The following is a 13766-nucleotide window of genomic DNA, read 5'->3' as shown; positions in this document are numbered from 1 at the left end:
TTAGCCTTTAAAACATTAAATTTTTTGCAGCTACATTGTATGGGTTTAGTTTTCTTTTACATCAACATTTTCAGAAGCTTGGCTCTTCACAGAGGATTTTCTTTTATTAGAAGTTCCTAAACAAATGCCTCCTGTAAGTCAAGTTCTTTAGTTTTAACCGTGTGTTACTGGTCATTAGGGACATGCACTTTAAACATTTTGTTCAATATATAGAGAAGTTCTGAAGAGAAAGCTAAAATTATTTTGATGTAAAATGGTCTTTCAAGTGTGGTATTCTATAAGGTAAAGCAGTGCATTTGTAATAAATAACATTTTGAGGATTTCTTTCGTGGCATCTGTATTGTTCAGGAGATCACTTTACACTTACTAGAAATTGAACCACTTCCATTAAAGTAAAAGTTTTGTGATTTAGCAAGCATAGTAATAATAATGTCCATTGCTTTTGCAATATTGCAGAAACAAGAACAACTGTATTTCATGGAATGTAAATAATTTGTTTTCTTCTAGATGTGGAGGAAGAGGGCAACTGAACTCCTGTCACTGTTGACTTTCTTAGTGGAGATCTTGAAGGCAGTAAACTTTTGACCTCTCATTCATGAGTTATTTGCTACTGAGATTACTTGTCAACATAAACATGGAGGACAGTTCTTTGACCATTAATTGCTAGTTTAAAATTTGACTGATTATATTAACAAAGGAAAGGTATGTTTTGCTCTTGCTGCTGAAAATTTAGTAATGAGGTGCATTTGCCCGTTTGCTGCAAGTTAGGCAGGTAAGGGACATTAATAGATTTCCTTCACTACATGAAAACATATTTTTCAGTTACAATCATGTATCTTTACAATAAGTAATACTTGTGTGATCAAGCACACACAAAAGATATGCAAGAGAACACCTTAAATGGCAAAGGTGGTAGTTCAAAATAGTCTTACAGGTAGTCTTCTTGTAGAATACTTGGGACATTTCAAAATTAGAGCAGAGAAGATAACAGCAGACACAGATGTGGAGGAACTTGCATTTGGAAATAGATTAAATTTTTTTCCTTTTGAATATGATATAGTAATACTCAAAAATGGAAAAAGTATAACTAGTAGATGCTTTTTCCTGTCATCAGCAGTAAGGCAAAGGATTGCTTACTGCTTTCAGATTCACTCCCATATTGCTCTTCATACAGATAATTTCAAAAGCAAAATTTTAAACCATTAAAAGGTTATTATATTTATTTTAGTATTGTCTTTCAAGATAAATACCAATTTATTTCCTTCTCTTCATAGAAATTTTTTTCTTTCTCTAGAAATCCCCAATTCTTTCAGTTTTTCAATTATTTCACCTTCTGTTTGATTTGTAAGTTTAATGATAGGAGTTTTCAATCCCAAAGTCCTACTTCTGACTAGAGCAGCTCTGAGTAAAGTAGTAAGTGTACCTAAACATGTTTAACATTCTGTGTGTCACTGAGATGAGATTCAAACTGGTAGAGTGTACTTTTCTTTTCTTTCTTCAGTTCATCAACTGAAACAGATGTTTGTGGAGATTTTGACTGGTGGTGTCTGCTTTGCATTTCCTGACCTGAAGGTTCCCTCATCTTTCATTGAAATCAAGTTTTATCAGTGTTTTATCAATAATATCTGAGTCAAGACTTTTTTTGGCTCTGAATGCTACTAGGTAGTGATGCTTTGTCAATAGTTGTTTTCACAGACATTGTGCTCTTTCTTGATGACCACTTAATTGACAAAAAAAGGAGTAGCTTTTGCTTGCCTTTATAGGAACAACAGCCTCATCAGAGGCATGTGTCTGCACCAGGTTAGTTCTTCTTTCAGAGTAAGTGTATGTGAAGAAGTGAGCATGCAAAAATTACAGACTTCAAAAACTTTTAAAGATCACAGTTGACTCTCTTATTCAGTAACTGAAGTGTGCTTTGACCTTTTGCTAGTTAATAAGATCTTTCAGGAAATTTTAACAATTTCTATAGGCAGTGATACAAAGTGGGACTTGGGGGCTGCGTGTAGTAACTGTCTACTGTGGTCTGTTCTGTGGTACAGCAATATAATTGCTGTGACAGGTGGAACACATTTAATCTTATCTCAGGTGACATTAATGGTCTGTCTCTAGGATGTCTCTGTTCCTGGTATCTTAGAGCTGCTGCTGTGAGAGCACCTTCACTCTTTGACAGTCTGTGCTTTGGATAATAGTATTTGATTTTTAACAACCTACGACCCTTGGGTACCTTGGTCGTAAAATCTTTTGTTAGGAGGAAGGTGTTGGTGTGGAAGATTTCTTGGTGTCACCCACAGTGTAAAGTTATATATAGACAAGAAAAACAATTTTCTTGTTTCTCTAACTGTTGTTCTCTGACATGTGATTTCTATGTGTTCGAGAGTTGTTCTGCACTTGTTCATTGGAGTGCCTGAAGGAGTCTTAGTCTTTTTAAGCCACTGAAATCCTAATTGGGGAGAGAAGTGTTTTTTTCAGGGCTTTATACAAAGTGTACAGATGTCTCAGTCCTGTAAATACACCCCTTTGGATATTAGTGAAGGAGAAATTATCTGGCTTTCGTGATTTGAATGGATGTATCTGCATTGAGAGTGGAAAAACCCACATGCAGATAAGTTAGAACATAGAAGATATTTTAATTTTTAAACTGATAAAGGCTAAAGACATTTTCAAAATCCATTTATATGGAAACAGAGTTATTTTTATGTAAATGAGTTATGGATGAGATCTGAAGATGCATACTTCAGCAAGTAAGATAAATCTATATCCCATAATGAACAAATGTATTTTGAATTTGTCACCCTAATGTATATCAGTATAAAATTAATTTATTTGCCTCTGAAAATATCTGATCTTAGCATCCATCAAAAAGAAATAAGTGATCTAGATGGCTCATAGGTTTAGCAACCTTACATTAGTTCTTGTTTTATATTGTTAAATTATACCCTGAAGTGGTTTCAAGAGAGCTTACAATCAAGTATGTACTTAAAAATCAATTTAATTGAAGACTGCGAATTAGCTCCTTGTCGTGTAATGATGGTATTTTAATTTATGATTGCTTTTCATATTAATTTTAGTACCTTGGATACAATTCTTTCTCTCTCTGTGTTTGACTGTCTTTGAAATCTAATTTCAACCTTACATGTGCTAGTTTTGTAATGTTTAACATTAACATGTCATCATCCTGAAGATATATTGGTGGGCTTAATTAACTTAATAGTAATGTTGTCACTTGATGAAACCTACCTAGAAATTTTTCAAGCATTCTAGTTGTTCTTAAGTTTTTACTAATTCCTTTAGTCTTGTTCAGGATTTCCACTTGGTTGTTCTTTGCTGAAAACTTGAATATGAAGATGTTAGATCCTTCTATATATTGTAATAGTAAAAATAGAGAGGCCCTGGAGAGCACAAGTATTTTATTTTTCAGGGAGAATGTCTTTAAATGGTTAGGCAACCCAGCAGCTTTAACATTCAAAAATAAGGGAGCTTTGCGGTCCCCAATAAGCTATCTATGCTTAGTCTGGTTTGAACACTCAGTTGTATGTAAAATAGAAAATAAAACTTTAAAATCCAGAAAAATTAGTTAAATTATGTCACTCACCAGCAGAATCTTAAGTTTTGTAGAAAGAGATTGAATCTTATGAGACAAATTTCTAATAGATGGAAAAGGCAGACAAGCCTGTGAGTGTAATATGTTTTCTTCTGCAGCAAGCATGAGGATAAGTGCAATGTGATAGCAGTTGTGTTATATTCATGTTTACTGAGGTAATTTGAAGGGAAAAGATTCTCTAGTGTATGAAGAGGTGCTTGGGAGGAACGAGATTCTAAAGCTGTGAGGCAAGTTATGATTGCTTGCAGAACTCTGTCCTGCAAGAAGGACATGGGATATTCCATAATAACTACCTCATAACAATATTTGGTGGAGTTACAGCTTTTGATTCCTAAACTCTGGATTTGAGAGTGTTTTGTAGGACTCCCTTGAGAGTCAGAAGTGAGAATTAGAGGAATATATTTTGTGGTAAATGTTCTGCATTTGATTACTGTATGTTTCTGGCTATTTTCCCTTCTCGGTGTGTGTTAATCCTAGCAAATAATGCTTGCTTACATTTGCCCACAGTTTTATCAAGCCTATAAATTCTGCCATGTGCAAATCTAAAACTCACAGTTTTTTGGTAGTAAAAAGATAATTTTTAATCAGAAGATGTTAATCATTCATGTTCAAGATCTTACTAAAAACTGGCAACTCGGAAGGGAAGTTCAATAAAGAATGTCTTGCCTGATGTAAAGATCAGGTTTGTGTCTTGAGTGTTTTGATGCTATGTATGCATATACATGGAGATAGTAGGTGCTTAATACCATTTGTTCAACTGTTTAAAGGATAAATGCCTCATGCTAGATGAAGTTCCATTTATATCCGTGTGCTCTCTCAAATCAATTTGAAGTTCCTATTTGGGTAAGTTGCAAGTAAGGGTGGTGGTAGTTTATAAAAGCACTTGATATTGCAAAACAGTGACACAAACATTACTTTAAAGTGAGTAGTAATAGTCATTGGGGAAAAATAAAACATGAATCTCCCAAAACTATCTCCTGCAAGGCCAAACCTTATATTTTGCTGCCACTGTTCACTAGTACTGGAGTCAGTATATGGTTAAATCATGAGTTTGTCTTTCAGGTTTGTTGGGGGGCATTGTATTGTTTGCTTAAGGGTTCTGCCTTAGATAATGACTTTCAGTGTTTTTTGTGTGTTTTGTATCATTTCAAGGTCGTTTGTATGCAATGCAGACAGGGATGAAGATTGATAGTAAAACGCCAGAATGCCGTAAATTTTTATGCAAACTTATGGATCAATTGGAAGCTGTAAGTAGAATTTATTGCTTTCCTCAAAAATAATCATGATACTAATACAATTTTTATTTTAGTTTCTGGAAATACTGTCTCTTCTCTGCAGCTATTCTACATGCAAGCATACTGCATGAGCCTGAGTTGTATGTAATAAATTGCAGAAGGATTGGAAGGAGATAAAGCTCTATGCGTGTATACATGCACAAATATAATTAAAATTTTGCCATAAGATTTTGTGTAGATAGCATAAATTGCAATGCTTTATTTATACATATTCCCATGACAAATCAATTTATTATTAAGTTAATGCAGGTGTTCTGGAAGACTTTTTTTAATTGATTTGCCTTTGATTCCTTGAAGTTTAGTTATTTTAACTGCTGTAGGACTTAATAACTTAGTCCATGGATGCTTTTGAAATCTCTAACCTAGACTTGTATCCAGGGAGATTTAAAAAATATTCTTCAACAGATAAAGATACTTCTGATTGTATCCTGTGTTACAGATTGGAGATTTTATTTTATAAATTGTTGTGAGCACAGTCTGATCTGTGTGGGTAAGGGATAGCTATGCCACGCTCTTCTGAATAGATCTGATACTATTAAAAAGCCTTAAATAAAAGAGAGTTAAACAAAGAAAGGTAAAGTTGTACAGATGGTCAGTTTAAGTTCCAGGAGCTGTTTATGTTCACACCCTGTAGTTTTCAGCATTCTCAAAGGAAGAGGTTTTTTGATTCTGAGATCTAAGTGCTCATTTGGAAGGAGAAAGTAGTATTGAAAAATGAAGCAGCAGTTCTTTTTTTGTTCAGTATTGCTGATTCCATCCAAAGTCTAGCAGTGCCTGAAGAGTTTGTGTGGAACTAGTATAAGAGTTTCAGTTTGAAAGACCCATCTTTCAGTTATGAAAGATGGATCACTCGTCCACAGAAGTATTCCAGGCCAGGTTGGATAGGTCCTGAGCAACCTCTTCTAGTGAATGGCATTCCTGCTCACAGCAGGGGAGTTAGAACTAGATGACGCTTAAGGTCCTTTCTAATCCAAACCATTCTGTGAGTCTTTGGAAAAAAAATGAAATATGAACCATTTGTCTTTTTTTTTTTTTTTTCCTTGTGTTTCTTGCTTTTTTATCACTGATTTTTTGCAATGGAAAATTCAGTGTACAGTGATTTCTTGGTGTGTTATTTCATCGGATTTTGATGTCTTTAATAGGACTAGGTTACGTGTTCAAAGGAAGAGACAGATAGCAGCAGAGGTGAGATTAAAACTCAAAAGGATTTTGCTCTTCATTTCCTAAGAAATGTTGGGATTTGCTGGGTTACCTGTGGTACTGCAGCAGTTAATCTGCATTCAGTTATCCCTTCTGTTTTGAAATTGAAATGACTAAAACAGCAGCAAAAATCTGTAGTTTAACCTTTTGGTTACTGGTAAGATTGTCTGTATGACAACTCACGCACAGGTATTGAAGATTATTCTATGTATCCGGGTGGTTGAAGGATGGAGAGAGAACTCCTAGTCAAGTCTAACAGAGCAGTTTTGGAGCCAGGAAGTTGGGGTTTATGGAAAAGTTGGACCCCTGCTGTAATTTAGGAGCTGCTGTTTCGAGTCTGCCCGTAACCACCAGGGGGCGCAGAGGGGTGCGGTTTAACTGTTTTTTAAGCTTAAGCCTAAATGCCTTGAGTTTTAGGTTGAAGTTTTGTTTCAGCGTTTAAAACACCAGTACTACTGTATTGAATTGTGTAAAGGATAATTTCAACATTAAACAGCTTGGTTAACTTTAGTACTTTTAGAAGTGTAAGTAACAGTGTCAGTTGTGTGTTTGAAATAATCGAACATCAGGTCAAGTAATCAGTTCTTTTCTGAGTGAGGTATACAGATAGGTTAGGAAAATATATGTGTATGCAGTTTTCTTCCTTAGTTTGTTTCAGTGTCTGAGTGTTTCATTTGAACACATGAATTTTGGTAGTTTCACAAGAAAATTACGCTTCATAAAACAAATACTTTTTGAAAACCACATATAGTAGTTTGATTAAAGCCTTTAAATTTAAAATTCTATTTGGGAAACTTATGTTTAATTACTGAAGTGAAGTAACTTTTCTGGCAACATTCTATGTCTTAGAAAGTTGGCAGCAATCTAAAAACTATGGAAATGCTGCCTGCATGATTAAAATTTTCTTCGCACGCACAGTGAAAAAATAACTGCCATTCAGAGATTGTTTTTAAATCTTTTGGCAAAATAAAGGCTGCAGGTTAGTATCATGCAGTGTTCCTGTTTTTGTTCTCTAAGGATAACCTGAGATTTCCTTATGTGCAAACAGTAAGCCTATTCAGAAGCTGTAAATCCACCTGTTGTAACTGTTAGAGGGTTGTTTGCTTTACTGATTTTTATTAGGAAACCTGAGATTTCTGGTACTCTAATATTTTTGAAAAGCGTTCTTTGAATTGAAATACTCTGCTTACACTGAAAATTCCAGTAAATCCATAGGTCACTAGACCGGTTGAGGTAGGACTCAGATACTTTGAAAGATATAATGAACTGCAGTGAAATAACCTTACAAGAAAAGAGATATATGATGGCTCTGATCTACAGCACCTTTATAAAGCATGCATTACCAGTTGAACTGTGTTGAATCTTGACACAGGCTTCAGGGTGCCGGGTCTTTCAGATACTAAGGGGAAAAATATCTGTAGCTGTTCCTCCACAGCATTGAAGTTGTGTTTATTTTTAACTTGGGGGAGAAAATATTGGGGTGTTGGTGGTTTTTCTAAGCATTTTTTGACCAAAGATTCAGAGCTACTTATTCATAATATTTCTGTCTCCAAAAGAATGTGCGGTCTCTTTCACATGCTGCTTTTAGAATTTGTTATGTTAGAAGCTGCAGATTTGTAAAACAAGGTGTAAGTTGTTTATTTTAAAATTTTACTTGACTTTGTTTAAATCAGCAGGTTCTTATTGTGTTTGCAGAATTGCTAAGGTCTAATAAAGTAATTAATGTATTTTTCCAACATTTTTCAGATGAAAAAGCAATTTGGTGATAATGAAGCAATTACTCAGGAAATTGTTGGCTCTGCTCATGTGGAGAATTATGCCTTGAAAATGTTTTTGTATGCAGACAATGAAGACAGAGCTGGGCAATTTCATAAGTAGGTGAAAATCTTTTTTTTTCTTATCTGAAGATACTGCTCAGGGAATGTGAATATCCAAACTCTAATTTGAATGGAAGCAAGAATCAGACTTTAATACATTCTTTTCTCTTCTGGAAAACTCAATTTGTTACTACTTTTAGGTCTCTAACTTCACACATTAACTGGTATCCTCCTCCTTATGTTCCTTAGGGAGTGGCATACCTATTGGCAAGCCTTCTAAAACCACAGGCTAATATTGTGCTTTGTTTTATCAAGCATGTTACAGTTTCTAATGACCAGTGATAGTAAAATAGTTGTGATGATCCATTATGTTTTGGTTTACAACAATTTTTTTGGTTTACAGCAATTTTCTAAGCTAATACAGGATTTCTGATGTCCTACAAATTCCAAGCTAGAAATGAAGTGCAGAACACGTAACCAGTTTTAAAAAACACTGAATATTTTCTGCATAGTAGTTAGAAGACTAATCAATATTGCTAGATTTAAATATTATGAAGCAGCTTCTGTAAGATCAGATTAAAAGAAAAAAAAAAGCAACATTTGGCTTGAAATAAGCCAGTATGGCCTAAGATTACAATGCCTAAAATGTAATTTTGAGAGACTGACATAGCCAAGTTAGCAAAATGCTTTCTTTTTTGCAGAAACATGATAAAGTCCTTTTATACTGCAAGTCTCCTGATAGATGTTCTTACAGTATTTGGGGAGCTCTCTGAAGAGGTAAGTGTCAGGCATATGAGTGCATTATCTGATTGTTTTTCCAAGCACAGACATTGCTTTTATATGTCGTGAATAGGAATGTCAAAGAACAGTATAGCCAAATACTTGTTAGAAAGCCATAAAGAATCATGCTTAGTATTTAAAATAAATTGTAGATGAAATAGTAGAAGATCTATTAGAAGATGCTTCATGACAAGAATCAGTTAGAAACTCAAAGCATTGCATTGAGCAAGTGAGAATGCATATAGGGGGAAAAATGATGCAAGGTTCCTAGCTTTGTCCTCCTTTGTCCTGGTTGAAATTCACAGGCTTAGCATCCTGTATGTAAATCCCCAATCTGGTAAGTGTGCCTAAAGTGCAATCATACTTGCTCAGTTTAAAATGCAGTTGTTGTGACTACTTTCATCTGTAAATATTGGAAAGAAGGTAAAAGCATGGACTTGATAGTGGTGCACCTCTGAAATACTATAGGATGTAAGTGTAGATGCTAAAGATAGGTCTTACCCAAGAGAAATGCTTGGTGAAGAGTTCCTGCAATATTCTCCACCTTCCATAGCTTGAGACTCTACCAATACAAAATTTTCATCTTATTGAGAAGCAGAAATAAGTTTGTTTTTTGATGTATTCTCTTCAAACTGTCTTCTCTGTACCCTGACATCCTTTACTAGATCCAGCAATAACATTTCTTAGAGCCAGAGGGTGAATGCATATTTGCACATTGAATTGGACTGAAAAAAATCCATCTTAGTCTGTAGGAATTCAGTGCATAGGACAGTGTGTTGATCAGTTGAGTCCTCAGTACCTGAAGCAATCCTGCTCTGAAGATGGAAGAAATTGTTACAAATGTCAGTGCAGAATAGCAGTGGTACATTTTCTGTTGTATGTTGGGTTTTTTTATTGTTGATGCTGAAAGGACAGAAATGCTTTGTAATTGGAAAGAAACAGAATTTTCTCATTTTGTTTAATTGATGAACACCAATGGTAAAAGAGAATGTACAGGAAATACAGAAAATATTTGCTCCCCTGTATAGCATCATTACATTTCAACCGTTTCCTTATCCATTCTCATGTGAAGGGGTGATGGGAGAAGTATGACCTGACTGTCTTAGACTTTTGTAGAAGTTTTTTTCAGCCTAAATGAAATTCAGCCTGGCACCTGGTTATAGAGTATGACATCTATATTCAGACCTCCTGTTTATTTTTATAATGGGTAATTGAAATTGCCTTCATATGTGGACTATCAACTATTAAAAGGTTTTTAAAGCAACAGCAGAAGGCACAGAAAGGAGATATTTGACACCTAGAGAATGGATGTTGAGCATAATATGTATGTTTTTAAATGGCAGGTGATTGATTATTGGATAGAATGAATGGATTGTGTCACAGATGAAGAGTGGTTGTTCTATATCTCCATATTAGAATTAGGCAAAAGGATTTTCTGGAAGATGTGTTTTACAAGACACAGCTTAGATCAGAGCAGTAGGAAGCTCTGGGATAGCAGCATTCTTTTCATTTACCTCAGTAGTAACATTAATTCAATAGGGCAGCCTTCTGGAAAGGGACAGCAGTGCATGTTAAAAACAAACTAAAACCAACAGCATTTCACTTCTCAGTTCTGAAATGATAAGCTTTGCAGTCAGGATGCAGGACAGACATGAAACACTTGGTTCCATTCTCCTCACTCCATCCATCCTTGCGTGCAGGGGTTGGGGGTGCTTGGCCTGTCCCTAAATACGCTCTCCCAAGGGCACCACCAGATGGCCGAGGGACTCAGCTGTGTCCCGAGCTGGGTGCTCTGGGGCTGGTTTTATCCAGCATGGGGCAGCCCTGGCCTCTCTCTCCTCACAGACACAGCTCCTGCCAGGCTGAGCTGCCAGCACCTGGCATGGGCCCCTGATACAGCTGCATCTTCACACTTTGTCAATAAATAATTGCCATATTAGAATAGAGGGGAGATGTACAGGCTCTTAAATATTCCGTAATAATCTTTCCTAAAAGTAGCATACACTGGGTATGTGTTCTCTGCATTTTGTGGCTTCTAGAGTGTTTGTTAAAAAATGAAGGGATTTAATCTGTAACATAGACTGACCAGAAATTATTATTAAAAGAAAGTTTAACAGAAAGCCGTATTTTCCAATTGCACTTTTCATTTTGACGTAGAGTGAATGCATTTTAATAAATACGTAATCAGAATAGGCTTTTTTTTTTCTGGAGAACACCTTGTTTTCAAAAATGAAGGCCAGATGTTTGTCTTGGACTGTGTGAGCGTCCTGGGTGATACAATGTATTAAATATGAGCAAGGGAGCTTGCTGGAGATACCTTTTGTACTGTGTCTCTCTACCCTGATGACAGTGCAATACGCTTTATGAAGTACAGTATTGAATTTCAGTTTATTAATTTCTTATAAACTTTGGATTTAATTTCCAAAATAATTTTTAATTTTTTTAAATAAAAAATGAATTTTTAAAATTCTGGTGTTGGTGTGAGGCATGCTGTCTCAACCTGAATTATGCATCTGGGCAAGTTATTCCACTCATCCTTCCACATTTCTAATGTTTATATTCAGCCTTGATCCTTGATTTATATTACCTCATAACTGTCAGAACTAGTTGTTTCCCATACAACTATTGGCAAAGTAGTTGATTTGCATAATCAGTTTAATATATCTTTCAATTGATAGCTCTTCCTGGATTTCTTTTTTCCCAGGAGATACAAAGTGGCCAATCTTCCTTTCATGTTCTGACATGTTAAAAGTTGTACCTAGGAACAGTAAAGTATATTTTAGAAAACAAAATGGAAAATCTTAATGTTATAGAATATTACAAACAAATCACATTAATCTGCAGTTACATCAACCTTTCTGTATTCATGGTTTTAAATAAAATTTTAAATTATAAAATAATATAATTAGAAATTATTTCATCTTTCTGATCAGCAGCAGTAGCATTTTAAGTTTCAAGTATTTAAATCTAAAGTAAATAATCATCAAAGTTTATGGAGATGGGGAGCTTTCTTCATTACTTCATGTCAGTAATTGCTACACAGTGCTATGTCTTTCATATGAGATGTTCTTGGTATAATTTATTTCCTTTTCCTGATATGCTGCACTAATTGAAGATCTCAACACTTTCCTTTCACGCTGAGATCTTGTTAGAGCTGTTATTTTAATTATTTTTTGTAGTTCACATATTAATTTTGCACTTTTTTCTTTAAAAGGGTGTCAAATGACAGCAGAGAAAGTGGAAAAGATGTTTGTATTTCTGTTTTGAATGCATTAATTTGCAGAAGTGAGTGGTTAAAATGGCTGGCCTTTTCCCTCCCCGCAGAATGCCCAGCACAGAAAGTATGCCAGGTGGAAGGCAGCCTACATTCACAACTGCTTAAAGAATGGAGAGACTCCTCAGCCTGGCCCCATTGGAATGGAAGGAGAGAGTTTTGGTACGTGTTTCCCTTTTCTTCAAGAGAGCGGAAGGCTGTGCCAAGGTGAACTGGTGGTATGCACAGTTCTTCAGAGAGCACCCCTCAGGAAGCACAGCTTCCCAGCTTGATGTTCCATTCACAATGAGCTGCCTTCTTTTCAGCTTCTCTTGCTGTTATTTTTATTGCACCTTACTGTGTGATTGACTTATTTAATAAAATACTTGCTTGTAGTGAGATTATTACTTTAAATACAGCTACTCTCTAAGAAGACATTGTCAGCTTTGAGCCAGAACCATAAATTTCTTTAAAACTAACCACAGTCCTTCATTTATATCTGTTCTGTAAAGTTAGGGTCCCTTTGCCAGTTTATCCTCTCTCAGAATTTAAGTAGGAGTTACAAATGGACTGATGGCAAATGAATTTTAACTTCAAAGCAAAGACCTGCTTGTGAGACATCTCTTTCTCCCTGTGTAATAATGTCAGTTTCAAAACAGGTTTATGGTCTACTCTTACTGAGTTGGATTTTCTGCCTCTTTCTCACTCATCTTCCTTTTCTTCATGTTTTCAATTGCTTCCTCTGGTTATCTGAGTTCTCTGTACAGGATTCAGTGAGGTTCCCACTTTATCTAACAGTTAAGGACATAATTTCCAAGGACATCCACTTAACCAAACTCAATGTGTGTCAGAACAAGTTGTTTTGCTTTAGATAGTGATCAGTTTCATTGGTTTTGGTAGTGACCAGTTTCTTTGCTTTTTACCTCAATGCAGATTGAATACAAATTTCAAAGGTTGATCTCTTAAGAGATAGGATGTCATTGGAATGGATATTTTCACTATTCAGATTAAAACAGATTAATTCTGTATGACAACATCAGTGTATCATTCTTGGCAAACCTAGTGGAACAACTGAGGCCATCAAACAGTTTGTAATTTTCTTCTGAGCTGGCACATGAGACTTTGTGGCTTGTCAATTAAGTTAATGTTAATTTATATCTTAAGCTTGGATTTAGTAATAGAAATTACTCCAAATAAAAAGGGTCAATTAACAAATCTACAGTGCAAAAGAGATCTAGCTTGTAGAGTATGTATCTAACCTGTAGAGCCACCTTATGGGGCTGGCTACATATAGTTTGTGCATGTATGTATAAATATAGATGACCAGTGTATTTATATTTGTGCACACACATGAAATGTAAATGTATATGCGCATAATAGTAATTATTTGTTTGTTTGCATGCATTTGTGTTTGGGGTCTATACCTGAGTATTGAGTGAATTTTGACGTCTGAACTTTTAATTTACTTCTAATAAGTTATGAGTAGCCATGTAATTTTCTACTCAGTACTTTCATTTTAAACATGTCAAAACATTAGAAAACTAGTTTATCTTCTGGTTCTCAATCTTTTCATCATGCAGTTACACATTTTGATGCATCTCCACATTGTAATTTATATGTCCTGGACAGTGTTACATTAAAAAAAAAAAAAGGATATTAATCATGATTTTTTTTTTTTAAGGAGAATGTGTACCAAACATATCTGTTTCAGTTTATTATTATCTTTATAGCGTCTAAGAGCCTGGGTGCCAAATATAATTTATTTGCAATTTCCTGGATAAAATACTATTTATATTAGTGCTCCAGAAACACTGCAACAT

At 35.1% G+C, this 13766-nt stretch overlaps 1 protein-coding gene across 7 annotated transcripts in view; it reads left to right on the top strand.

Moving 5' to 3' along the window:
• The window catches only part of VTA1 (vesicle trafficking 1), a 37461-nt gene that overhangs the window by 8321 nt on the left and 15374 nt on the right, over positions 1-13766 (top strand). For 6 of the 7 annotated variants that reach the window (XM_021553167.4, XM_021553166.4, XM_085575296.1 and 3 more), the window contains 4 exons: positions 4754-4848; positions 7843-7970; positions 8615-8690; positions 12018-12129. In XM_021553167.4, the coding sequence (XP_021408842.2) occupies positions 4754-4848; positions 7843-7970; positions 8615-8690; positions 12018-12129 (411 nt within the window). Of the gene's footprint in view, positions 1-507; positions 703-4753; positions 4849-7842; positions 7971-8614; positions 8691-12017; positions 12130-13766 lie in introns of all 7 variants that reach the window. The other variant, XM_085575294.1, reaches the window with a different exon arrangement.

The sequence above is a fragment of the Lonchura striata genome, chromosome 3 (assembly GCF_050655825.1).
Source record: "Lonchura striata isolate lonStrDom1 chromosome 3, ASM5065582v1, whole genome shotgun sequence".
In the NCBI taxonomy this organism is placed as follows: domain Eukaryota; kingdom Metazoa; phylum Chordata; class Aves; order Passeriformes; family Estrildidae; genus Lonchura; species Lonchura striata.
Note: the sequence above shows the minus strand (reverse complement) of the source record. Positions and strands in the feature narration are given on the sequence as shown.